The sequence below is a fragment of the Engraulis encrasicolus genome, chromosome 20 (genome assembly GCF_034702125.1).
Source record: "Engraulis encrasicolus isolate BLACKSEA-1 chromosome 20, IST_EnEncr_1.0, whole genome shotgun sequence".
In the NCBI taxonomy this organism is placed as follows: domain Eukaryota; kingdom Metazoa; phylum Chordata; class Actinopteri; order Clupeiformes; family Engraulidae; genus Engraulis; species Engraulis encrasicolus.
In genome coordinates this window covers 35,705,040-35,732,035 of record NC_085876.1, presented here as the reverse complement: position 1 = coordinate 35,732,035, position 26,996 = coordinate 35,705,040, and the positions used below count along the sequence as shown (strand labels likewise).

The 26,996-nt window shown below is 43.6% G+C and overlaps 1 protein-coding gene across 4 annotated transcripts; it reads right to left on the bottom strand.

Annotated features, from left to right (window-relative positions):
- Positions 1-371: 371 nt before the first annotated feature.
- On the bottom strand, positions 372-26,337 carry LOC134436561 (phosphatidylinositol 4-phosphate 5-kinase type-1 alpha-like). Of its 4 annotated transcripts, none has more exons than XM_063185831.1 (16): positions 25,936-26,337; positions 25,405-25,714; positions 25,144-25,188; positions 23,308-23,339; positions 22,861-22,914; positions 19,272-19,402; positions 17,690-17,807; positions 15,973-16,125; positions 13,485-13,784; positions 8,197-8,399; positions 7,480-7,560; positions 6,126-6,174; positions 5,439-5,529; positions 4,393-4,665; positions 3,611-3,734; positions 372-2,855 (listed from the first exon to the last, which is right to left on the bottom strand). In XM_063185831.1, exons 2-16 carry the CDS (start codon positions 25,448-25,450, stop codon positions 2,717-2,719), a joined length of 1,839 nt encoding a protein of 612 aa, XP_063041901.1. In that variant the 5' UTR covers positions 25,451-25,714; positions 25,936-26,337; the 3' UTR covers positions 372-2,716. The 4 variants fall into 4 exon arrangements, with proteins under 4 accessions (XP_063041901.1, XP_063041900.1, XP_063041903.1 ...); XM_063185830.1 differs by having other exon boundaries at positions 25,405-25,684; XM_063185833.1 differs by having other exon boundaries at positions 372-2,795; positions 25,405-25,798; positions 25,936-26,334.
- Between the last annotated feature and the right edge of the window lie 659 nt (positions 26,338-26,996).

Genomic DNA, 26,996 nt, shown 5'->3' with positions numbered 1-26,996 from the left:
TTACTTTAAAGCGCACTATAGAAAATCACACTTCAAAGACATTTGGGTGAAGTGTAATCATATTGCACTTTAAAAAAGTACAATTGCAATATGTTATTAAAAAATACACTTTTAGTAAGTTCACTATTAGAACACTTAGTATATTCCTCTAAATACACTTTAGCCAAACATCTTCGAAGTCCACTTGAAGTATGGTTCGCTAAGTGTACTTTCTTTGAGAGCAACTTAATTACATCTAATTTTAAGTACACTTTAAATAAGCATATTGTAAACATACTTTTTCTTAGCACAAAAAGCACGAGTGCACTTTTAACATGCTAAGTACACTTCAGTCATGCTTTTATTGTACTAAATTGAACCACTTTTTTCACCTGGGATATGATCCTCCTCCCACAATCCTTCACACAGAGGGTGCAAGTGAACGGGTATTCCTCAATGTGATGTGTCCTAGCTTAGCTTTGCTAGGACGAGTAACGCCCATTTTTCACAGATTTCAACAAAGAGTATCCAATCACTAGTTCTATGTGTAATTAGTGTAATAATTGAATACACCGGGAGCAAATGGGCATTACTTGTGCTAGCAAGGCTAATACACTTCATATGCTAAAAATATCAACTGTTCACAAGGGAATGTTGATCATGGAGGAGTGCTGCTTCACTTTTTTTCTCTTTAGCAGGTGCTCTTTGGCTCAAGGAAATAAAGTTTCTTAAAATTATGGTCAGACTTAGCTCCACTTGTGGCTGTTGATAAGGTCTGCCAAAGATTCCAAGGCACACTGCTGGTGAAGTTAAAAAGCCTTTAATTCAATGGGCTGACGCGTTGCGACTACTGTCTCCTTCAGAGCCTAAAATATCAACAGCCACAACTGGAGCTAAGTCTGACCATAACTTTAAGAAGCTAATACACTTCACTTTGAGAAATGCCCAACCCCTGTCCACCGGTCCTTTCCTGTGGTCTCTGGCCTTTTGCCTCAGTGTCACCCCGACTTCATGGAGAAAACAATAGTTTGCCGGCTATCAACCAGCTCCCATTCATCATACCAATTCCATATGAGAGAATGACCTTTACATTATGTTGTTTTGCAGGATACTAAATAAAATAAAATGTAACAATATTAGTAGCCTCTTTCTGCAGATAGGCCTGTCGACAGGCCTATTCACTCTGCTGAAAGCGTTAAATTACATCATAACAACATTGCTATGACAATGCAGTCTCTAAGACATGGTCATTACCATTTGGTGACAATATGGCCATAGCAGAGGCTCTGTGTTAAGAGGTTAATTAAAACCTTTGATAATCAATGACGTGGAGACTCGCATCATGAGGCAAGATGACACAGGGAAGGATGGGAGGACAACAGGACACAGACTGGCTTGCACCCTGAGGCCACAGTGTAGGATGGGAGGACACAGACTGGCTTGCACCATGAGGCCACAGAGTAGGATGGGAGCCGGGAGGACACAGACTGGCTTGCACCCTGAGGCCACAGTGTAGGATGGGAGGGACACAGACTGGCTTGCACCCTGAGGCCACAGTGTAGGATAGGAGGACTCAGACTGGCTTGCACCCTGAGGCCACAGTGTAGGATGGGAGGCCACAGACTGGCTTGCATCCTGAGGCCACAGAGTAGGATGGGAGGACTCAGACTGGCTTGCACCCTGAGGCCACAGTGTAGGATGGGAGATCACAGTCAGAGATGCCACACTCGTATTCATTGTGTAACACTTTTACCCTAAACGCCCAACATTGAAGACAGATAATTGCCAGCACCCTTTTTTTTGGTGTTTTTTTTTAACAGAAGTAAAACCGTATGCCAAACTGCTGGTCAGATTACAACTTCAACAACAACTATAAAACAAAAAAATCTTTTAAAATTGCAAACCACTGTTCATTGTGTTGATAATAGTACTAATAAATAAATACAGTACTGATAGGAGATTTGTGATATTTCTGTGAAAAGAAAAAAAGAAAGAAGGTCTGGTAAGTCAACGGTTGTAGCAACACCACCACAACCGCCATTTCCTCTGCATACCACTGTGGAAGTCATTGTTCTAATTTCCACCAGGTTTCAGAGCAAAAAAAAAAGACAAAAAAGACAACCACATTTCCTTTACATACCACAAACACTGTGGTGTGTAACTGCTCGAATACTTCCATTTCCCAGCCAAATGCATACAGCGCGCATAGCATGTCCTGATAGTCTAGTGTGAATATGCTCCACTTATGTTTGAAATACTGTTTAGAATACAGTTCCTGCTGTCGCTACTAGCCCCCTCTCAACCATATTCTGTAGTAAAACAGCACGGTTCTCCACAGTCTCTGCTTTCCAACGGAGTCCAGTCATTTTTCTTTTCGTTTTAGAGTTCCTGGACACGTTGTGACATGACACTTCCGTTCTTCAAAGCCCAAGAGCAGGACACTTGGTTGAGCAATGTGAATGAGCTTGTTTTACTTGTCCTCAGCTGACTCTTGCCTCTCCGTAACACCTCGCAACTTCAGAGGTGTAACCGATGCCAACTAGTAGAGTTCGATGGCAGAAGGTTAGTAAACCTCCCTCCCGAAGCCTCATCAGGAGATCAGTAGTGATGATATATCGGTCTGGACCTTTAGCTCAGCAGTATCGTGCTGTGCCTCCCATGCCCGAACTGGAGCATTGACTGGAAGTTTGTGGGTTCGAGCCTCCTACGAGTGGCGAACTGGCGCAGATGACATCAGCTACAGAGGGATGCTTGTGGGTTCACCAGCACCGCCGGCCTCAGTGACGTCGTCTCCCCTCTTGTTGACCACCTGGAGCCTGCAAGGGATACAGAGGGGGAGAGAGACAGTTGCAGATCTTTTCTGCCTGATTGGATGTCTGGCAGTGGAAATGAGGGGCAGCAAGGGAGGCCAGATGGAGGAGGAGGGGAGGATTGGAGGTGGAGAAATGGATGAATGGATGAATAAATGGCAGAGGGGAGTAGAGTGCAGCATTCACTGTAAAACATTGAAGGCAGTTGAATGTATAAAAAGTAAAAGTTGCCCTACTGCCTTACGTTTTTAAGTAAGGCAATGTTCTAGAGTGTTGGTGAGAACAGAACACAAATAGAAGTACAGTATGTGCTTCATAAACAAGACGTGTTTCTGTGTTTACAAATTTTAGATACAAGAGTGGAGGTACGCGTACGCACACTAAAATGCATACACAATACAAGCCTACACTTGACTGTATCAGAGCACTCACACATGCATGCCACTCACATCTCTCTCTCTCTCTAACACACACACACACACACACACACACACACACACACACACACACACACACACACACACACACACACACACACACACACACACACACACACACACACACACACACACACACACACACACACAGGCTCCAGGCTCTACCCCTTGGACAAATACAAACACGCACACGCACACTATCAGGATCGTTTCTCAAAGCATTTTGAATCTGCTTGCGTTAACGATGGCAATTACAACGGGTGTGCGGCATGATTTTAGAGCAGTTTGAAGGAGCTCATAACTCCCGTCTCAGCATGTACGCCATTTTGGAGAAGCGCACATGCGCGCTCACGCACACACACACACACATACACACACGCTCACTCGATAGGCTCGTCCAGAGTCTCAGCGCGTGCGATGGGAGCTCTGCGATGGCCGCCGCCGCTGCCACTGATGTTCTCTTGAGCTGGGGTCCTCAGCAGCAGGTCTGGGCAGGCCGTCGACATGCCTGAGGTGGAGGGAAGAGGGAGGAGGGAGGAGGGAGGAGGGAGGAGAACGGGAGGTGTAAGCATGTCATAAACACCATGCTGAAAACTTCCCAGCTGCAAAAAGTGCCATCCTATGTGTTCCTTGAACACATTTTTGAAATGCTTACTTAATACTTTACATATCAGATGCACAGAAAATGGCACAGAACAATTTTATGAAAGGGCAAATAAATATCTATCTATCTATACTTTGAGCTTCATGTTATGTGAATTGTGCATAAATATACTGTACAGTAACACTGCTAAATCAATGGATCAGTTGCTATTGCCAACACTAATTGAGGGAGTAACCCACGATTTTGTTTCTATAAATGTGATTCGAGAGGAAGCCCACTGAGTGATTGACAGGTGTCATTACCTGCTCCCGCCTTCGTGGAGATTTAATCCCTCCTACCCATTCACCTGTTTTGCACTAAAGCTCTCGAATTGTCCCTGAACTCTTCCATTTCACTAGTGGTCCACTCTACCATAACTCTACACACAAAGGTGTGCGAGCAGCTCTCATACCGCATGATCTCTGCTTAAATCATCCCAGGACAGAGTACAGCTACCATACGCAAAACATGCTTACTGTACTCTACGCATTCAAGGGTGAACTAGTGAGCTGTTTATTCTTACCACTAGTTCTGTCGCTCTCCTTGCCAGGAGCTGTGGGCTGCGTAGGCTTCTGTCCCCGGGCCTCCTCAGGAAGCTGGGGCTGGGACGAGGGCTGGGGTTGGGACTCTGACGGGGACTGCGGCTGTGATTGTGGCTGTGGCTGGGCAGCTGAAGGGGGCTGTTGGGGGTTGGACTGGGCAGAGGCGGGCAGGCGTACAGGAGCACCAGGAGGCACGTTGGCTCTCCTCAGGGTGTGAGGACCAGCGCGACTCCTTCTGGAGGGGGAGGTCTTCACTGTGTGGGGAGATTAGAACAAAACACACAGGGGAGGAGGAGTGAAAAGGGGGAAGAATGGGAGAAAGAAAGACAAAATACCTTATTATTGAGGACTGCCTTCTTGCTTTGTAGGGCAGAATAGATGTGCAAAGGAAGTAAGGCATATGGTAACCTAGCAACATATCAACATAATCAACATTTCCAACAAAAGGGTAGATTCTTTATTGCTCCATAGGGATATTTGTTTTCACATCAGACTGTTCAGTTCCATCAGGTTAGATATTTGTAGTACACATCTCTTTGGTAAAAAAAATAAAGCATTTGAGATTAAGTATCCAAAGCACTCTTCAAAAAGTTAAAATAGCTTTATTAAAAAGCTAAATCATTATAGAAATGACATTTCTATAGTGATTTAGTCGTTTAATAAAGCCATTTAAAAACATTTCTGTAATGATTTAGCCGTTTAATAAAGTTATTTTAACTTTTTGAAGACTGCCTTGGATACTTCAACTGAAGCATCATCAACATTTCCTTAGCTGTGGTATGAGGAACAGCAACGGCTCAAAATCTGAGTGTCAGAGGGCGAAAGGGAAAGCAGGGAGTGAAGTGGAATGTTTCAGAATCAGATGAGACAATGCTAAGAGGAAGTAGATGAATACACACACATACACACATGCACACTTACATGCACACACACACACTTACACACTTACACACACACACACACACACACACACACACACACACACACACACACACACACACAAACACTAAGACACAAGTTCACGTACGCTCGCGTGGTATGCTCTTGAAGACCTTTTCGCACATGAACTTCTGGAAGCGCTCGGCGTAGAAATCCGGCCTGTGCACCGACACTGTATCCTGCAGCCCAGAGACATGAAATATGAGACTCAAACATCTGTGGAAGTCAGACGCTAGTAGGATTTACAGCCGGGAGTGTATTTGTACGTACAGTATGCGCGTGTGTGTGTGTGTGCGTGTGTGTGTGTGTGTGTGTGTGTGAGAGAGAGAGAGAGAGAGAGAGAGAGAGTCTATGTGTGTGTGTGTGTGTGTGTGTGTGTGTGTGTGTGTGTATGTGCGTTCAAGTGTGTGTGTGTGTGTGTGTGTGTGTGTGCTCGTCCTAAGTGTGTGTGTGTATGTGCGCGCGGAAGTGTGTGTGTGTGTGCGTGCGTGCGTATGCTCTTGTAAGTGTGTGTGTGTATGCATGTGTGTGTATGAGTGTGTGTGTGTGTATGTGTGTGTGTGTGTGTATGTGCTCGTAAGTGTGTGTGTGTCTGTGTGTCTGTGTGTGTGTGTGTGTGTGGGGGTATGTGTGTGTGTGTGTGTGTGTGCGCGCTCAAGTGTGTGTGTGTGTGTGTGTGTGTGTGTGTGTGTGTGTGTGTGTGTGTGTGTGTGTGTGTGTGTCTGTGTGTCTGTGTGTCTCTGTGTGTCTGTGTGATCTCTTCATCTTGCCTCACCCCGTCATGGATAAGCGACTTCCAAGAATGTTCCAGCTTCTTCACAAACCTGTAAATGTAAACAACAACATTCATGAAAAATGCAAAAGGATTCAGCATCGAGTTTGGTGTAGTTGCTAACGCAGACACACTACATTACGCTTCCTCCTGCAAACAAGTCAAGTCAAGTCAAGTCGGCTTTATTCTCAATTTATTTACATGCACTGGTCATACAAAGAATTGAAATTACGTTTCTTACTTTCCCATGCAGACACAAACACTAAGACATATAGACATTACAGGAAAGTGCAAGACTGGACAGCAGCAGACATAGACACAGCATATATTAAAAACAGTTATTTGTGTTGTGCATTTGCATTGTCCTTGTGTAACAATCTTACAGCAGCATTGTGGCATAGTAACAAATAATAAAGTAGAGGTAATTTGTGTATATTTACACTGCCCTATTGTAACATTCTGACTTAGCAGCAGTAGTAATATGTGACATAGTAATAGATATTAAGTATTAAAGGGGTATGCCACTATTTTGGGGCTTAATACAGTTAAAATCGTTGGCCAGGGTTTATAAAGGTGGTAAAGTGTCTTATTTTTCATGTTAAGCGTTGTCTTGCTTTAAGACAAGTTAAAAGAGGGAGCATGTCGCCAAGCTAGTGAAAGTCAATGGATCCGTGTAGCATCAGCCAACGATTTTAACTGTACTAAGCCCCAAAATAGTGGCATACCCCTTTAAGCTTGAGCTAAAGAGCTAAAAAGTGGGTTGTGTGTATATTTACATTGTCCTAGTGTAACATTCTGAAATAATAATACATAATGTTGAGTTAGAGAACCAGTTGTTCAGGACAGTATATCAAGCATGATATGCAGCAACAGCTGTCGAGCCACGGGCAGGTTTTTGTTAGTGCAGGTAGAATGTGCAAACACAATACATTTTTTTTTTTTTTTGCACTGAGGATGGGATCACCCGAAATGTTTGCACCTTTGTAAATACAGCACGGCATATTGTGAGATCATTAAAAACCCACTTTATTTGGGCATCTCTTTTCAAGTCTTTTTTGAGTGCGAGCTCCAGACTTTCTGACTTTGCATTACAACACAATACAGTTCCACGGGACAGTTCTGTGGAATACAGCAAAATACATTTACCCTCTTCATGTACATGTTATAAGCCTCTGTTGTAAGCTTGGTGGCGTCTTAATCTGTTACTTAAGACTCTCAGGAATGTCATAGCTATGTTGTTGTTGAGTAGTTGCAGTTGTTGTTGATTTAGTTGAGTTTTATTCAATGTATCAACGTTTTGTCCTAACCCAGCATTAGGGCTACGGAAATAACAAAAATGGCACAGCATTGTACCCACCTGTATGACTGTAAGATGTCGATGATGCCAATGAAAACCACCACCCTTGCTCCTTTGGAGTGCGCAGGAATGCCACCCAGGCTGAAGGCAAACACACAAACACAACAACCAACACACAAATCAACACATTTCCCAAATGAACATGGCCATTTGTAGGACTATTATTTGTTTTATCAAGTGTAGGAAATAACCCCTTAGCACAGAGCCTCTGTTATAACCTTATTGTCACTAAAATGGTAATGATCAAGTCTTAATCGGTTACTTGAGACGCTCTGCATTGTCATAGCAATGTTGGTATTACGTAGTTGAGTGTTTTCGGCAAAGAGTGAATAGGCCCGTCGACGGGCCCATCTGCAGGAAGAGGCTACTGTCTGTCTTTTAACATCAATCATAGAAATACACGAAACAGAGAGAGAGAGAGAGAGAGAGAGAGGGAGAGAGAGAGAGAGAGAGAGAGGGAGAGAGAGAGAGAGAGAGAGGCAGAGAGATAAAAAAAATTGTTCTGGTTCTGTTATTGGTTAGAGGTCCTCCTAAAGAAACGAAGAGACAGACAGACAGACAGACAGACAGACAGACAGACAGACAGATAGACAGACAGAGTGGACTCATAGGTCAAGGCACCCTCCCCTTGGCCTCCCCGGGGGAAGGACAGACAGATAGCTAGACAGTCAGATAGACAGACTAGACTAGACTAGACTAAGACTCGTCTTGACTCACTGGTCGTGGAACTGGTCAGGCGTTCTCCCCTTGGCCTCCCCCTGGATGGCCTCCATGGCGGTGCAGTAGAGGGGCTTCTGTCGCTCGGGCAGTGCGGCGGCCACCTCTGCTGCCCCCCCTGGCCCTGCCCCTGTCGGCTGCTGCTCCAGCTGGTGAATGCCCACAAGGAGACTGTAGTCCATGATCTTGAAGCTCTCCAGAAGCTGCCAAGGAAGATGAGAGGGTTTTAGCAAATAAAGAAGTTGTGATAGGCCACCGCTCATCTGTTTAGAAGGTGCAGGATTCAGTAGAGATTTCTGTATAAAAAGAGGACAATCCGCACACTTCAGATCTATTTTTGTGCAAAGAAGCTTTATTTGACTTGCAAGCTTTCGGTCCTTAGACCTTCATCAGTAAATAAAGAAGAACATACACTAGGCCTACTGTATGCAGTCACCTCTGACTGTCAGAGGTAGGCTGCACACTGGGGAATGAGCGCCAACAAAATAGAGTTTATTAAATTAAAACTGCAACAACAACCACGTTTTGATCACTCTGGATCTTTGTCAGGATCTTCATCCGGCCCTGGATCTTCTACCAGCAAAACTGAATTTTCTCCAGCATTTGGCTGGTTGACTGGTACTAATTTAGAGCCCTGTACTTATCATAGAGCATTCACACAAAACATTTGGTGCAAATCCCTCCACCCTTTCAAAAGTTATCTCATTAACACAAAACATCTGCGGCAGACAGGAACATAGGTGACATTCATATTTGAGAATGCACACATGTACAATGTAAGGGTATGGAAATTGATCCTTACGGTTTTGCCCAGACAGTTGAATATACATACTCAGCAGGATATATTGGAAAAGTGCTAGTGTTCATTTATTATAGCGAAGGATATGCATATGTAGAGCTGACCTTGGTAAGCTGACATAAATATGACTCTTGTGTGAACTGTAAATACCGGCAGCTTACATGTGCACTCACATAGCAAGGTGTGCCTGAAAGGTTCTCAACCTTTTTCGAACAAACGCCCCCTTGGCCTCATCAGAAGCATCCCAACGCCTCCTTGACCCCATCATAAGCCTGATAACGCTCCCTTACTATTAAAACATTAAAAGGACTAATGCCCCCCAATGGCAACTAAGCACTGCCCCCTCTCCGCTTTATCCTTCTCAATGCCCCCCTAGACGCCCCCTGGGGGGGTGGTACCGCCCCTGTTGAGAAACACTATTATTGGGCAAGAATTACAACACCCACAAGCACATGCACCCACACAAACTCCATCAGTTAGTGACGCGCATGCAGGCACGTGGAAAAGAAACACACACACACACACATGCACACATACACTATAACTTGTAGATAATACTGTATGCATGCAGCCATGTGTAGGCACACACGGATACACACACATACACACAAACTCTACAAGCTGGAGAGATCCATGCACACACTCCACAGGAGCTGGCATGGCAGACACACACACACACACACACACACACACACACACACACACACACACACTCCACAAGTTGGAGAGATCCATGCAGGCACTCCACAGCAGCTGGCATAGCAGACAGACACACACACACACACACATACAGGCGGATCAACAGAGAGCCCCAGGGGCAAGGAGACAGAAATAGACAGACACACAGACAGACAGACACACAGACAGGCGGATCGACAGGCAGACAGCTCTGGTTCTGTGGTGGGTTATTATCATGTTTTGGACAGTGAGGCAGGAGATTGCACTGTGTTTGCGTTTGGTTTTGTGGTGATCATGTGGTAGCGCTGCACCTGTTACTTTGAATTACAATCCGATATGCTCACAACCTGCCACCTCTGAGCCATGCATAGCAACCGACTCGAGCCACACACACACACACACACACACACACACACACACACACACACACACACACACACACACACACACACACACACACACACACACACACACATTCCTAATTATACCATATTATCTACGTGCTGGTGTAAATGACAAACGTGAAGCAGCAACAAGTCAAATATTCTTCAGTGTGCCCTCTTTCTGTACACACTTTCCGTACTAGCACAGTGACCTAGAAAAAGCACCAAACACTGACCTTTTCACAGCTACTGTACTTGTTTATTTAGGCTACAACAGCTTAGTGATCTACAAGCTAATTCGGTCATTCCGTAAGCATCTAACCATTTTATGGTGAAACAAAGTTTTCTTCCAACACAGGTAACTTATCTGAGTAAACAGTAGACTTGTGTTCTTGTCTTACGATCGGCTGACTCTGCACTGGTTGGATCAAGCTCGTGGTGGGTCCTTGATAGGTTTCTACTGTTTTTTCAGTAACAATACAGTCACAATCTATCTACTTCATTAAGTACAATGGAGTAAATAGTGTAACAACTATGTAATATCATGTGCTAGTGTTATACTCTCACCATGAATTCACTTTTACTTTGGCCACCTTTGGTGATTTGTAAGTGAAGTGCAACAGTGGAAGTGGAAGTGTTGAAAGGTATTTCACGCTCCAGAAGAAGTCCGGTTGCTTATAAGTAACTTAGCCACTGTACAACTACAATTACATCATTTTTATGTTTGTTGATTACAAACCTCCCACAGAAAGGGATATGCGCTCTCTCTATCCTGATCTCCTCGTATCTATCCAACAGAAGTGTCAATAAATTAATGGTGCAAGTAAATCACTAGCACATGATATTACTTAACTGTTACAGTATTTACTCCATTGTATCTAATGAGGTAGAGGTAGACTGTGTTGTTACTAGAAAAACACTAAAAACCCTAACAAACAGGAACCCACCACAAACTTGACTTGAGTCAGCTGATCGTACACAGAAGTACACAGACCTACTGGTAACTCAGATAAGTGTTAGAAGGAAACCGTGTTTCTTCTTTTTACTTTTACTTTTGACACCTCTGCTTTCCATACCAAATCTCTCTCTCTCTTTCTGTCTGCCAATCTCACGGCCTCTTTCTTTCTCAGCTCGTATTTCTTTTACCCCAACAGTCTGTTTGGATGGTCTTCCACAGATCATTGTACTACTCTCTCACTGCCACCTCTGTTCATTTCTCCCAACCAATTCTCTGTTTCTTGCTATGTATCTATCCATCTATCTTTCTTTCTATCAATGTGTCTCTTGTCTCATGTGTTACCCACCCCCCAGCCTGGTTGGAAAGTCTTGCAGAGTGTGTCTTAGTGTTCTGGCGCCAACCTCTCTCTCTATCTCAATCTCTATCTCTTCCAGTGTCCATTTTTCAAATCTCTCTCTCTCTCTCTCTCTCTCTCTCTCTCTCTCTCTCTCTCTCTCTCTCTCTCTCTCTCTCTCTCTCTCTCTCTCTCTCTATCCATCCATCACTTCATCTCTGTAGTCATACTCTCTGGATGGTCCTGCACAGTGTTTCCATTTCTCTTCATTCCAGTATCTCCTTTTCTATACTAGAATCTCTCTAGCTCTCCATCCCTCTGTCTCTCCGACTCTATCTATGTGTGTCTATCTATCCTCTATCTATGTGTGTCTATCTATCCTCCACGTGAATCTTCCCATCCTTCTTGTTTTGATAGCTCCTTGCCCAGTTAGTCACAGATGGACACTGGCGAAGGCAACAGCCGAAACGTTTGTCTACACTTCTGCTGCTATGTAAATAATAAAAAATAAAAAAGAAGAAAAGAAGAACCCGAGTGCGATCCACTTTTTCACCTTCCAAGTTATCAACTGGAGACGCACCACACGGAAGAGCGCGGTGTATCTGAACTACTACCAGTGGCCACAGATGCAAATGAGCTCTTGAGATAACTCTGGTACTGAAACTGCCCTGTAAATGACCCCTGTCAAATACGATAAATCAAGGAAGCGAAGGACAACACTCCCCAGATTTTTCTTTGCTTATTCGCCCATGAACAACGCTGAAAAAGGGCTCTGCCCAAAGTGTTTGTGGGTGAACGAAAATGAAAGAAAAATCTGAAGAGTGCTGTCCTTCGTTTTATGTGAGAATGAACACCCTTCAAAAACTGTTAATTATTAGGCAATAGTGTGAGCCTGTCTCCTCTAACTTCCCTGTCAAATAAGCCATTAACTAAACTAAACTACCGGTAAGCTAAACTAAATAAACAAACTAAATGACCCCTGTCAAATACGATAAATCAAGGAAGTGAAGGACAACACTCCTCAGATTTGTCTTTGCTTCTTCAAAGATAATTTTCTTCTTGGAGCAGGCGTCACTCTAAAATAAATTATATAATGTCTGAGGGTGCTGGCCCAAATGTTAAATTCAATGTTTCAAGAAGGAGGCCGCACCTTGCATAGCAGTGTTTTTTATTGCACAAACGCGTTTCGGCGTGTGCCTCGGCATCTTTCCTTACGGTATTATTCACCCATGAACAGTGCTGGAGAAGGGCTCTGCCCAAAGCGTTTGTGGGCGAACGAAAACAAAAGAAAAATCTGAAGAGTGCTGTCCTTCCGCTTCCTGGATTTATCTATGTTTTATGTGAGAATGAACATCCAGTTAAAAACTGTGTTAACCATTAACTAAACTAAACTAAGCTTAACTAAATAAATATCCATGCCTTACCAGGCAGTGTCTAGGGCCGTCCCTGTCTATGTGTATCTCTCTATTGACCCGTTTAGAAGTTACGTTATCACTGACTGTGCGCATTTTTGCCTCAAATTCACACACACACACACACACACAAACAGACTGTGCAGACCCTAAAGAGAGAAGACCTGCCGTCCTGAAGCGTGTACGGTTGTAAAAAATAGAGATCCTAAAAGTACACTTATTATACTATTCCGAGAGGGAATAGGCTGTTCCAGAAGCATAGGAGATGATTGTGGTTACAAGAAATGAAATGTACCGACTGGACTGAGGACACACCATCAAGAATGCCCGTGTCTGTGACAACTTAATATCTGAAGTTATCGTGACCATCCATTTCAGAAAAAAAAACACCTGGCTAGTTCCTTAACAAATGAGCAGACCATGGTCGAGTCTGCTCCAACAATGCACACACAGCCTGATTACATCACCCAAACAGTAAAGGCAGAGATTCTTTATATAGAGGTTGCTATGGGCACCTAACATGACCAGGTTCCGGTCTGCCTAAAGGCGTGTGTCATAATACTCCTAGCATTGAATAGAACAGTCCTTAGGTCTGCCTAGGTCTGCCTAAAGGGGGATTTCCCCCCCTCCCCCTTGCAATAATAGAACCCGGAAACAATGGGCCAACGGAACCTCTCTCTCTCTACTCTCTCTGGTAAAGGGGTCTCTAGCATCCATGTCTTACCAGGCAGTCTCTCGTTATTGTCCTGCAGAGGGCGCTGTAGTGGTCTGGGTCCACCAGCAGGCCCTCGGGGAGGTCATTCATGAAGTCCAGGTCCTTACAGGTGGGCACCAGCTTGGCGCGCTCGCGTGGCGAGGCCTGCCGCTTGTAGGTGGAGCCCTTCAGGTCGAACTTGAGGTGCATGGGGATGGCGCGGGGCAGCAGGTTGTTCATCACCACCAGCCGGATGTTCTTGCCGCCGAACTTGATGTTGTAGAGGCCGTAGAACTTGGGCAGCAGGGTGCGCTTGTTCTGGTTCAGGTTCTGGAAAGGAAGGAGAGAGGACAGAGTTATGGTGGTAGCCCCGTAATGCACACAGGTACAGCAGTGGAGCACGGCAACCGTGCGATCAGACCGCCGCCGGTGTTGAAGGCGTCGAAAGTGCCGGAAGGAATTTACTTTGTATGGAAGAACAAGTGTAAAAGCTGCAAAAACGTTTCTACCGCCGAGGGCATCAAAAGCATTAAAATACAAGTTGAACTTCAGCTAAAAATATTTAATGAGCTCGGCGCTAGCAGGCGTCAGCCAATGGAATGTTCACATTTTTCCAAACATAAGCTTCGGTGGGTCTCTCTCCCTGATCAAGCGCTGAAGGTTGAAAAGTTTGCCGCATTCATCGCCCCAGACCTGTGCTTTCCAGTCGAGAGTCAGCAACGTTTTGGCTCTTTAAACACCGACTGTCTGTCCACATTGTAATAGTCATTGAAAAAAAACCTGCCATAATACTACATAACTACAACATTGCACAGGGTCTTTAGTAATACTAATTGGTGATTGCCATTCTGGTAACAGCAAATGTATAACAGGGGCCGTGTCTTAACACAATAAGGCTAATTTGTGAAATGCTCACAGAATAATAATGCATTACAATGCATTACAATAATGCATTACATTACCCTGGAGCAGTGTAGGGTTAGATGCCTTTCTCAAGGACACTTCAGTCATGGAGGGAGGAAGGGATTAGTAAGGGTGGGGACTGAACCTGCAACCCTGTGGTCTACAGTCTTAACCATTTCACCACAGCTGCCACATTAGCAGTGTGCAATACCTAACACTACTAGTCTGACGAAGAATAAACCACTCTAATGCCGTGTACAGACCAAGAGCGAACGGAGCGAACGGAGCGAACGAAGCGACGGAAGTCATTATTTCTCTATGGAGGGCACACGACCTGCGCTACCAAAGCGAATTCGCCAGGAGCGAAGCTTCTTGCGCGACCAGAGCGAATTTTGAAGATTAAACTAAATCTAATCGCAGGCGAATTCGCTCTGACGCTGTTCGGCGAAAACCAATTGGAATGTTCATATCAACGAATGTCCCAGCCTGTGAAGCCAGAGCCGTTATGTGATTAGCTAAATCGAACATGTCAATTCTGCGTCTGGAGCGAATGCAGCGAATTTTAGGCAAAACTTCTGCTGCCCACGCTACCAGGCAGCGTAGTTCGCTCATGGTCTAGACACGGCATAACCACCTAAAACCATTCCAAAGTACAGGTCAAAGGCTGTAACCATATGGTTCAATTCCCTTAAAATTAACAAAACATTTCAGCCTGATCTCCAAAAATTCCGTTCTCCTGGACACGGATGTTAAGGACACGAAATACGTGTCCAGGAGCACGGATTTTGCCAAAATTCCGTGCTCCTGGACACGGAATTGTTTTCCGTGCTCCTGGACACAGAATTGTTTTCCGTGATGGGCACACAGAAGTGCTTTCTATAGGCTATTACCACAGCACTGTGTTAACTCTATCATTAGAAAATACATACCAAATGCTAATCCTAAACAAAATAATGCTACAGCAATTGAAGTTTCGCTCTGACCAAAACATTCCCTAACCTTAACCAGTCATTTAAGACATATTTTTGAGAAATACCTTTTCCAGTTGGTTGCTAGGCTATCAAACTCATATAATGAATGAAAGAAAACTAGCTGTGCCCAGACCAAAACAATCCCTAACCCTAACCTGTCAGTAAGAAATGTTTTTTTTGAGACAAAATATTTGAAATTAGAAAAATCCTGAGAAAACACAAGACTGTGGAAACATAGAGCTGTGGGAGTATAGAGAGCACTTCTGTGTGTCCATCACGGAAAATAATTCTGTGTCCAGGAGCACGGAATTTTGTGTTCTTAACATCCGTGTCCCGTGTCCAGGAGCACAGAATTTTTGGAGATCATGTTGAATATTTCCAAAATCCATTTTTATATTTGTAGGACATAATCCCAATTGCTGTAAGGGAGAATGAATACAGTGTGACTACACATACTACATTTTATGTTACACTGTAGTTAAAGCCTTAAATTAACTCTTTCACTTGCTGTTTCAATACTCAAATATAACAACAAAACAGTGCATACACAAAAAGCCACCCACCCACCGACGCACAAGGGAGTATCCCGACAGAAGTTGCACACACACGCACGCACACACACACACACACACAGGGTCACGTACGAGGAAGTATCCGGGCAGCAGTTTCTGGAGGAACTCGGCCTCCTTGTGCTGCACCGTCTTGATGATGAACTCGTCGTCGCTGGAGACGTAGAAGAGAGAGCCACTGGCTCCCGGGTTGGACAGCTCTATCAGGGGCTCGTTACACAGGGAACACTAAGGGAGACACACGCACACATGCACGCACGCACAGTCACACACAGTCACAGTCACAGGCACTCACACACACACACACACACACACACACACGAATGCACACACACACACGCACACACACACACGACACATCAGGCCACAAACAAAGAAAAAAACAGCAAGTGTGACAAAACAAAAATGGGCAAACATTTCCCAACCACACACACATCAGACAGGAAACACTAGGCAAGCAATGCCTAAAGACAGAGAGAGAGAGAGAGAGAGAGAGAGAGAGAGAGAGAGAGAGAGAGAGAGAGAGAGAGAGAGAGAGCGTGTGTGTGTGTGTGTGTGTGTGTGTGTGTGTGTGTGTGTGTGTGTGTGTGTGTGTGTGTGTGTGTGTGTGTGTGTAACAGACAGACAGAGAGACACCCAGTTTTGTTTTTTTCCCACACTGTACTCAAGTTACTCAGAAAAACACATGAAGTAGCCTGGTCACACAACTGGTTCACTCGAGCGACCACATAGGAAGACACTGTGGTAGAGGCTACGGCTGGGCGATATGGAAATAAAACAATATCACGATATGGATTACTTTATATCACGATAACGATATGTATCACGATATAGCACAATTACATACGTTCTCAGTTATTCTCTTTATTTGCTCTTAATTTTTTCATGTCGCAAAACAACCATTCTTTAAAATGGATCTTTTTATCCTTATTTTTACAGTTACATTAGCTTATAGTGTGTATTGTGACAACATGAAATGTAATTAAATGATATTCAATCGTATAAAATTGATAAAATTACTATCACGATATAAACGATATAGGAGAAAGGTCACGATATACACTCTTATATCACGATAACGATATATATCGTCATATTGCCCAGCCTTAGTAGAGGCACAGGCCATCCTCTGGAGCCCTTCAGCCCTATGCTGAGAGCTATTATTAGACTGTATGCAGGAGCAGAGCTATGGGGAGGGCGAGTAGGGCACTTGCCCCTGGGCCCGGGGCCCTCCCATATTGGTGGTGGCGGCCCATATTGTGAGCTTGGCAAGCTGAATAGGGGGCCCTGTAAATGTCTTGCCCTGGGGCCCTGTGTGTAATTGCTCCGCCACTGAATGTATGATTGGTACATGTTCTGCTGTTATGGCAGGCCTGCATTTGGACATGGTGAAAGGGAGTAGCCTATTTGTGCACACTGTTCCACTTGTGCTTTGGTGTAGTGTTTACAACCACAAAAAATACTGCAACATTACACATTATTCATACACTGCAACTTGGTCATTTTCATTCTGACAACAGCAGAATTTATAATATAAGTTATTATAACATTTATAATAGAGTGTTTAGTCTGCTTTTTGCACCCCTGTTAGCAAGGTCAAATGTCCCTGATAGTTTCCCTGTCATCCAGCAATTTTTGTTCAGTAAAGGTATATCTCACAATGTGGTACAATATAACAATACCAATAAAAAAATACTTGATGATATCATGACACGCTTAGTAATACTCAGTTATGGGTCTGCACAAAATACATTGGAGAAAAAAAAAAGAAAGAAATAGAAAAGAAAAGTACCATATACTCGTCTGGGCGAATCCCATACATATCCCTGAAGTAACGGAAGGCCATGGGAGCGTAAGTCTTAAATTGGAAATCCATGTAGTTGTGGGCAGGAGTCATATTGGTGCCTTTACTGAGGGAGGGAGGGAGGGAGGGAGAGAGAGAGAGAGAGAGAGAGAGAGAGAGAGAGAGAGAGAGAGAGAGAGAGAGAGAGAGAGAGAGAGAGAGAGAGATTTTCTAAGGTTACTTCATTACGAAACAATGTGTACATGCACATTTTCGAGTCATGTTACATTTTCAATCAATGATTTTCAAAATGTATTTAAAAAAAGAAAAGCATGGTTATTTACAGTAACAATTGTGCAAGTAGATCATTATAAAAACAACAGAGAGATTAAATCTGTAATAAAGAAGAGATTTGGTGGAACTACGAGACAGGGGGATAGAGAGAGGGGGCGGATGGAGAGGAAGTGGTGGAAGAGTGAAAGTAAGAATTCAGAGTTCAGAGAGTGCAAGAACAAAGGTGTTGATGAGAAAAAAGGTGCTATTATTAGAAGCCTTTTATCTATTTTTTAGCACCCTGTGGTACAGTCTTTGGTCTTACTTGTATCTACATATGAAGAGTTCAGATGCAAAACCCCCTAACTCCATTTCTGAAGACATGCACTTCTATATTTTTAGAGAACCCCGTTGTTGGTTTGGTTTACATTTATGTACTTGATAATACATATAAATAGTTATATTACTTATATAAAATAACAAATCTGCAATTCTCATAGCTTTGTATTAAATAAAAAGGAATTAAGATTATTTTCTGAAATGGCACTTAGGGGGTTTTGCATCTGAACTCTTCATATTATATATTAGCCTATATGTTGTATTTACAGTGCATCTTGTATCAGTGTATACTTCACAAACCATTACTAGATCTCAAATGGCGCACTTGTGAGATTCAAACACTATGCTTCAGTGCGCATGGCATATTGATTATAAACTCAAACATAGTGCCCGAAGTGCACAAGAGCATCATTTGAGACACAGAAAGGGTTTGCACCAGGCTACAAACAGGGGCAGACTGCAATTTGGAAGAGGCTTTGACAAAAAGAAAAACAAACCTTAAACATATTTGCCATAGATAAAGAGATGTTGGCTGTGACACCACCCACTCAAAGAGGCAGGCTTTTATTTATTCATTAAAACTGGTTCTATACTAGGCAGACTGCCATCTCCTAGATGGGCAGGCTATAAATTCAGGAAATGTGGTATGTTTTTTCCCTTAATTTTGTCCAGTTGTTTGTGTGTATGTTCTGGTGTTTGTGTCTTTTTTCCTACAGTTTCTTTTGATACATTTAACTTTGTCCAATACCATGCGCACACACACACACACACACACACACACACACACACACACACACACACACACACACACACACGCAAACACACACACACACACACACACACACACACACACACACACACACACACACACACACACACACACACACACACACACACACACACACACACACACACACACACACACACACACACACACACACACAAATATAGCAGGTGCATGTGCCACACCCACACCCACCTTGGGAAAATGTAGCTCTCCACCACCTCAAAGTCCTGCATGAGCACGTCCCTCTCCGGCTTCTGGGTGAGGCTGCCCACCGTGTGAGTGATGCCCAGCTGGATGGCTCCTCTCAGGGCAGAGGACGGCGTCTGGTGGGGCAGGGCAGGGTGGAGGCGGTGGAGGTAAAAGGAGTAAAAGGAAAAGGAAATTCATGGTGTAAGTACAACACAAGCGCATGATATTATATAGCCGTTACCAGGGTTATAAATTAACTTATTTAATCACTAGACAAATTGGCTATGTTAACTCATACTAGTCAGCACACTCTCGAGTTGTATAAACAAGTTTTTAATGTGACAACATTTCGGCCTGTTGGCCTTCCTCAGGTCACGTCAGCACACGAGGAAGGCCGTCAGGCCGAAAAGTTGTCACATTAAAAACTTGTTTATACACCTCGGGAGTGTGCGGCACTTCTCTCCTCCTGCAGGTGTTTTACTGGTTGCCAGCACCTCTGTTTCTGGTGTGCGTTTGGCACCTCCACACAACTCATACTAGTCACACATACTCTACCTGTCAGTCAAAGTGGCTATTAAGTTTTGTTTTCTACCAGCCAAACTGAATTTTCACCAACATTTAGCTAGTTGGTGTGTGTTTATTTAGAGCCCTGGCTTTTACAATATTTACTTCATTGAACCTCATGAGATAGATAGGCTGTGTTGTTGAAAACCCCCACTAAAAACCAAACAAGAACCCACCACAAACTTGATCCAATCAGTACAGAGTCAGCTGATTACATGTACACAGGTCTATTGGTTACTCAGATAAGTTACCTGTGTTGGAAGGAAACTGTTTCTTTTTTTTAACTTTACTCCTGTCACTTGAGGGTCGGGGTAATAATTTATTTTACTTTTATAGTCAACAGTAGTAGAGAGGAACAGTGATTGAAACTGAGAAGTCTGGCGTCACACACCGGTTAATTCTACATCTATGAGTGTCACAATACAGATCAAGCTTCCTTCTTTGGGTCCTGAGTCAGCCAAAACCACACCAAAGGAGGACTTCTGTTATAGTCTACTGTAGGACAAGATTATTTTCTCTCACAGTCACATCCTAACTGGAGGAAGTAACACTTTTGGACAGTACTACAATGTACTTTGCAGGCCTGTTAGAAATCACAAACATTACTTTGTATTGTATTCATATGGCTGGCATTCTGAAGAATGGTGTGTTTGAAAAGGGCATAGTGAATCTAAGAGGGGCATTACCATACCCATATACAGGGCCGGATTAAGATGGCCTGGGGCCCCTTGGCTACAGGTTGCTGTGGGCCCCCCTTGAGGCAAATTTCATAACAAATTTACATAGGCAGTGTCATAATTATGAGCTAGGAATTAAGGATAACATGTCTACCAACTGTACTCAACATGACACATGATTTTTTCAATATTGCATCCTGTAACAATTCTGCAATTTTTCACTTTTGGCTAATCAGGGGCCTCCTGGCAGGTGGGGTCCCCTAGAGTCTGCAGCCATATCTAGCCTGTGCGTTAATCCAGGCCCTGCCCATATATGTCTCATGCTCCATTTCAGACATATGGCATGGTAGTAGAGTAGTTTCATATTGTATATTGCTCGAAACTGTACTTAGATATGTACTGTACTTTCTTTCTTCTTTCTTTCTTACTGTACAATACATGTACATATAACAAATATTGCTCCTTGCACATCTGGATGCATTTATAGAGTGTATATGAAGAGTTCAGATGCAAAACCCCCTAAGTGCCTTTTCAGAAAATAATCTTAATTCATTTTTATTTAATACAAAGCTACCAAAATTGCATACTTTTTATTTTATTTATGAAATATAACTATTTATATGTATTATCAAGTACATAAATGTAAACCAAACCAACAACGGGGTTCTCTAAAAATATAGAAGTGCAGGTCTTCAGAAATGGAGTTAGGGGGTTTTGCATCTGAACTCTTCATATACAACAATGACAATCACATTCGCTATTGAGCTCTTTGAGCAGATTACAGACGTGTCTAAGGGTATTTTCACATACTGTCCCCTTTAAGTGAACAGAACTCAGTCAGAGATATTCTATAGAGATATGCCAACATAATAGGTTTCTATGGGCACCTAACGCGACCAGGTTCCGGTCTGCCTAAAGGGGCGTGTCATAATGCTCCTACAATGAATAGAACAGTCCTTAGGTCTGCCTAGGTCTGCCTAAAGGGGGGCCATAATAGAACCAGGAAACAATGGGCCAATGGAACCTCTCTCTCTCTACTCAGTCCTCTGTAAGTGGAACAAACAGTGAACCAATAGAAAAAAAAACCCTCAGTTCTGTTTGTCATCACATTGTAAGTGTATTACCAAAAGGACCGGGTGCTCTTTTTTTGTCATGTTGGGCTTTTATGTGGTGTCAGTCCTCTTCCTGGTCACAGCCAGTCCTCTACAGCTCTCCTTAAGTGATTGCACCTAGTCGCAGATGTAACTTGTCAGGCCTCTCTAGTGAACTGTATTGAGACCATATCAACTAAAGTCTCAGTACGCTTCGCTTTCGAGGGGTCTGGGTACGCTTTAGAGCACTCACATATGCTTTCAGACTAAGTGTGAAAATGCCCTAAAGCTATGTGTACACCAAGAGGGACCTACTCAACCTGAGGGACAGAAGTTATTATTTCTCTATGGCTACACTCCTTGTGCCACCGAGAGGCTGGTAAGGGAGTCACGAAGCTGACGCGCAAACATTTCTCTCTTCGTTTGTTGTCCTTTATTCGTTCCAATGTTAAGATCCAATACAAAAGTTAAAACGTCCTTCAAACCCACCACCATGCAATGGGCTACCGGTGCGAAGGTAAAGTGTGGTTGTGCGTGATAGAGAGCAATATTTCAGATTGTTCAAAGCAGGCGGTCAACAAATATACAAATCCTAATTACCAACCAGGAGTCACGTGACACCACAGTGAATGTCAAGTTAAAAGCCAATACAAAAACATAAAAAAGGTGGGGCATATGGCTGCTACAATTACTCTATGGAGGGTCAGCAACTAAAGTGAATTCTCCAGGAGCGAAGAGACCTGAGTGACCTGAGCGACCAGAGCGAATTTCAGTGATTAAAGTCAAGCTAATATTTTGGTAATGAGCAATGACACAGTTCGGCAAAAAACAATTGGAATGTTCATATCTTCGAATGTCCCAAGTTAGCCAGAGCCATTATGTGATTAGCTAAATCAAACATGTCAATGTCACGTCCAGAGTGAATAAAGCGAATTCAAGGCAAAACTCCTTTAGTGACCTCAGCTACCTGTGTCGCGCTGCGTAGGTTGTTTCTGGTCTACACGCAGCATTAGAGTGTACGCACAGTACTTTCAGATAACACAGGATGAGATGTTAACCTCAGAACACAAAATAGGTGAAATAACTAGGTGAATGATGGGTGGCTAGTTGAATATTTGTTATGAGTGCTGGTCACTGGGGCCACTTCCCTGATGTACTTGGCAACATTATTGATGAGAGAAAGCTTGGGTGAACGGTGGATGCAATTTCATATCAAGAAACATATCAGAACGTCACGTTTTGCACAGTAGCAACACTAACCTTTTTGTAAGTGGTCTCTCCTGTTTGGTCAATGCCTCTATGACCAATGACCTTCTTCAGAACATATGGAAAGACACACAATTAGCAGGCACATACACATAAAGAAATACAAAACAATCTGGAGACGGTCACTCTAGTCTAAATTGAATATAAATTGGCATTTTATTGCCATTTCTTTGAGTATTGGCTTTGCCGAAGCTTACAAAGAACATCAACATACAGTATAGGTCAAGAGAACATTAAGGCCAACAAAAAACCTGAAGAAAACAAACTCTCTCTCTCTCTCCCTCTCTCTCTCTCTCTCTCTCTCTCTCCCTCTCTCTCTCTCTCTCTCTGTCTCTCTCTCTCTCTCTTGCGATGATGCTATGGGTGGAGGACAATGGGCTACTTTGCCCTTGCTGACATTTGCTTTATTTTCATAATGAAGTCACCAAAGGTCTGGCTTACCTCATGTGCCAATTTTCCAAGGGCACTGGATTCTGTCCGTATACAAAGAAGCAGAGAGAGAGAGAGAGAGAGAGAGAGAGAGAGAGAGAGAGAGAGAGAGAGAGAGAGAGAGAGAGAGAGAGAGAGAGAGACAACGGGGAAGGGGATGGTGATTATTTTCCAGTAGTAGCGAAACCATAAGCCCTGTCCTGCAGTTTGCTTACCTGAGTCAAGCTAAACGAGACAACAAAATAGACAGAGCAAAAAAAGATAAACACAGACAGACGTAAATGGAGATGAACATTTGGAATGTGTGTGTGTGTGTGTGTGTGTGTGTGTGTGTGTGTGTGTGTGTGTGTGTGTGTGTGTGTGTGTGTGTGTGTGTGTGTGTGTGTGTGTGTGTGTGTGTGTGTGTGTGTGAGTGTGCGTGTGAGATTGTGATTTGTTCTGCAAGACAGCAAACCGTCCAAGCACCACGATGCAGCATACCCACTGGCCGGCAGAAATAAATAAATAAAAAAACTCAAATTTCAAAGTGGTCTGCAAAAGTCATCAGCCAGGCAGGCAGACAAACAACACAAAACTCCTACCCTTCCTCACAGCATGTGGAGTGGGGAAAAAGTCTCTTGCTTTCACTCGTTAAGACACAGTGTTATAAATTTGCTGTTACCAGAATGGCAATGACCAAGTCGTAGTGCATTACTAAAGGCTGTGTGTTATGCCATAGTGGTGTAGTACTATGGTAGTTAACTTTTCAATGACTATTACAGCATGCCACTGGTGGCATGACACGCATTATGGGGCTACAGAGCAATTTTATTTAAGATTCGATACAGTATGTAAGAATTCCCTTCCCTTCTCCAAACTTGACAGGGCCAAAAATGACATTTCAATATCGAAAAGTGGTGCGAGTCAATCATTTCATACACTGTATCTTTAAGCTCAGCATAACGGCAAACCTCTGCATGCTGATGTGGTTTTCCGATTTTTCTCTTCACAGCATACTGTGTCATAAATACTAAAAGAAGGTGTTCAGCATTATTGCTGAATGTCAAACAGATGAGCAGGGAGTTTTGCATCTGAATCACATGATCCATCCGCTGCCCTGTGAGAGGACACTGCTGCTGTATCTGTGACTCATAAAACTATTAGTTGAACAGCAACCGGTGAGGAGACTAATAGAGCAGTGGGTCTCGACCTTTTCTGAACAATTGCCCCCTGGGCCTCATCATAAGCCTCCCAATGTCCCCTCAGCCCCCTGTGCCTCATCATAAGCCTCCCAGCGCCCCCTGTACCTAATCATAAGCCTCCCAACGCCTCATTGACCACATCATAAGCCTTGGCTTATGAAAATTCTGCGGGGAGCACTGGAACTCATCTCCAATGGCGGTCAAAAAGCCAGACTGAGATTTATCCAGTGTAGTGTAGCAAGGGCTGATGCAATGCTCACCTGAAACTGCACAACACAACACAGCAGCAGATTTGTGTTTCAACCACAAACGCAAAAACATGCAAAAACACATTATGGTAGCCTACACAGAGCGAGAGGGCGAGAGGGCGAGAGAGAGAGAGAGAGAGAGAGAGAGAGAGAGAGAGAGAGAGAGAGAGAGAGAGAGAGAGAGAGGGCGAGAGAGACCATGCGGAATTACAGGTTTCACTTCAGCTATTCTGATGAAGCCATTTTGGTTTCCCCACGGGAAAAGGCACAATGAGCACATTCACTGCATGACAGCATCAGGCTACATTCTCTGTGCCCCTGTGGCATATGACTTCTTTAACTATTAGTGTCAAACCAATGCCAGTCAAACCAAAAACATCACCCATCAACATCCACTAGACTAGAGCATGCATGGCTACCTCTCCGGGGAAATATCCTCCTCCAGAATGCCGTGTGAATGGCAACTATGGAGTGGGGGAGAGGTGGTTTTGGGGAGGAAAGTGTTTAGTGTCGTCAGAAGAAATGCAACACACCCAGCTGTGTCCAGGCTGGGTGGAAGAAGAGTGAGAGAGAGTGAGAGAGAGTGAGAGAGAGAGAGAGAGAGAGAGAGAGAGAGAGAGAGAGAGAGAGAGAGAGAGAGAGAAATATAAATATTAGAACTTTGTGGTGGGTGACCTCACCTGCAGAGCCCGACAGCGCCTGGGGCATTGTGTCAGCGGTAGCCATGGTCCTGATGTCGGTCAACTTTTCGGCTAGAATCTACTTGTCGACTTGGTCACAGCAGCCTAGAACTTCGTAGGCCTAACCGCGCCCACTCTCTCGTAGTCAGACGTTGGTTATGCAGCTGGCTGTACTTTTGGCTGCTGGCCTGGAACCTAAAACTCAGCTGCTATCTGTAACCCTCCACGGAGCTTCCCGGGCAGTCGGAGCGGCGAGTCAGCAGAAAGGCCATCGTATCCCCTGTCCCTCCGTCAAGCACAGGCAAGGCAACTGATCAGAGACAGTCATGAAACTCAGGGACTTAGCCTACCACACAAGTCAGTTGGGTATATTTTCGTTGTACATTCAAAATAGCTGTAAAGAAGACAAAAGTCATATTCAGGGAATGCAAAACTACGCCTACTTGCTCGTGGTTGTTAGATGACGAGCTCAACTTAATTCAGTTCCACTGGGCTATGGACTATGAACTCGGTTAAAGTGCTATTGCTTACCTGGATGAAAAGACCGCAAGCTATGTCAAAAGTTGTCCTCTTTGAGTATCCCTGAGGTAAATTCGATTGTGTTTGGCACAGTGTGCCGTTTAGACCAGTTGTCCTGCTGTGTTGAACTTCACAACAGAAGGTTAGGCGCGCGCGCAAGGAAAAATACTGGACTACATTTCCGTCAATAACTTTTCATACCATTCACAGTCAAGAGGAAAGTGTGGGAAGACAACTTATAGAGTTACTGGACTGCATTCCTGAAGAGACAAAACCGCTCCCTCCCCTTCCTCGTCTTCCTCTGACTGCTTGCTTCAGTGCTTCGTACAGACGCGGAATGAGTAGTCTACTGTATGACTGACTATGAGCGCTCTTCCAACATAACGACATCAACCAGGGCTGCCACTCGCCACTCAGATCTGTAGCGCCATCTGGCGGAATTTAACCTGACTAGAAAAAGATATATATTTAAAGGTGCACTGTGTAATAATTTTAGTAGTTTATTTCCAGAATTCATGCTGCCCATTCACAAATGTTACCTTTTTCACGAATAGGCCTACGCACCACCACCATCAGACAGGGAAAATGGCACTTTCATGCATGAAAAGGTGGGTCTTCTGCATGTTTCTCATTTTGAATTTCCATAATTGTCATTTTTAGCTGAAAAACTTACTATACCTGGTCATATTTGTAAATAGTAGTTTATTACTAAATATTAAATATAGGAGCCTAAATGTTCATGAAAAGATAATATTTGGCAATAGGCAGCATAGATTCAACGATCAGCATAGTTGCAATCATCTGGCCACAATCCTACATAGCCCACACCTTTAAAAAAAAAAGAAAAGCGAAGTAAAAAAATCTCTGAAATAATAATAGTTATGGGAAAAGCACATGTCTGTATGGTACTGCATAGGAATATTTTTTTTGCATAAATAACCAACTGTTCAATGTTTAATGTTTTAATGGGTTTTTATTACTTCATCACTTCATTGTTACTGGTTCATCACTGGTCCATCACTGTCACTCACCAATGTTAAATGCTCAGTTATTATTTATAACTTCATCACTTT

Coding starts and splice junctions, on each gene's coding strand:
- LOC134436561 (XM_063185831.1), bottom strand. CDS start 25,450: ATGGCTACCGCTGACACAATGCCCCAGGCGCTGTCGGGCTCTGCAG. Junction 23,340..25,143: donor GAGGATATTTCCCCGGAGAG/GTAGCCATGCAT, acceptor GTATACGGACAG/AATCCAGTGCCCTTGGAAAA. Junction 17,808..19,271: donor GAGAGCTACATTTTCCCAAG/GTGGGTGTGGGT, acceptor TCCCTCCCTCAG/TAAAGGCACCAATATGACTC.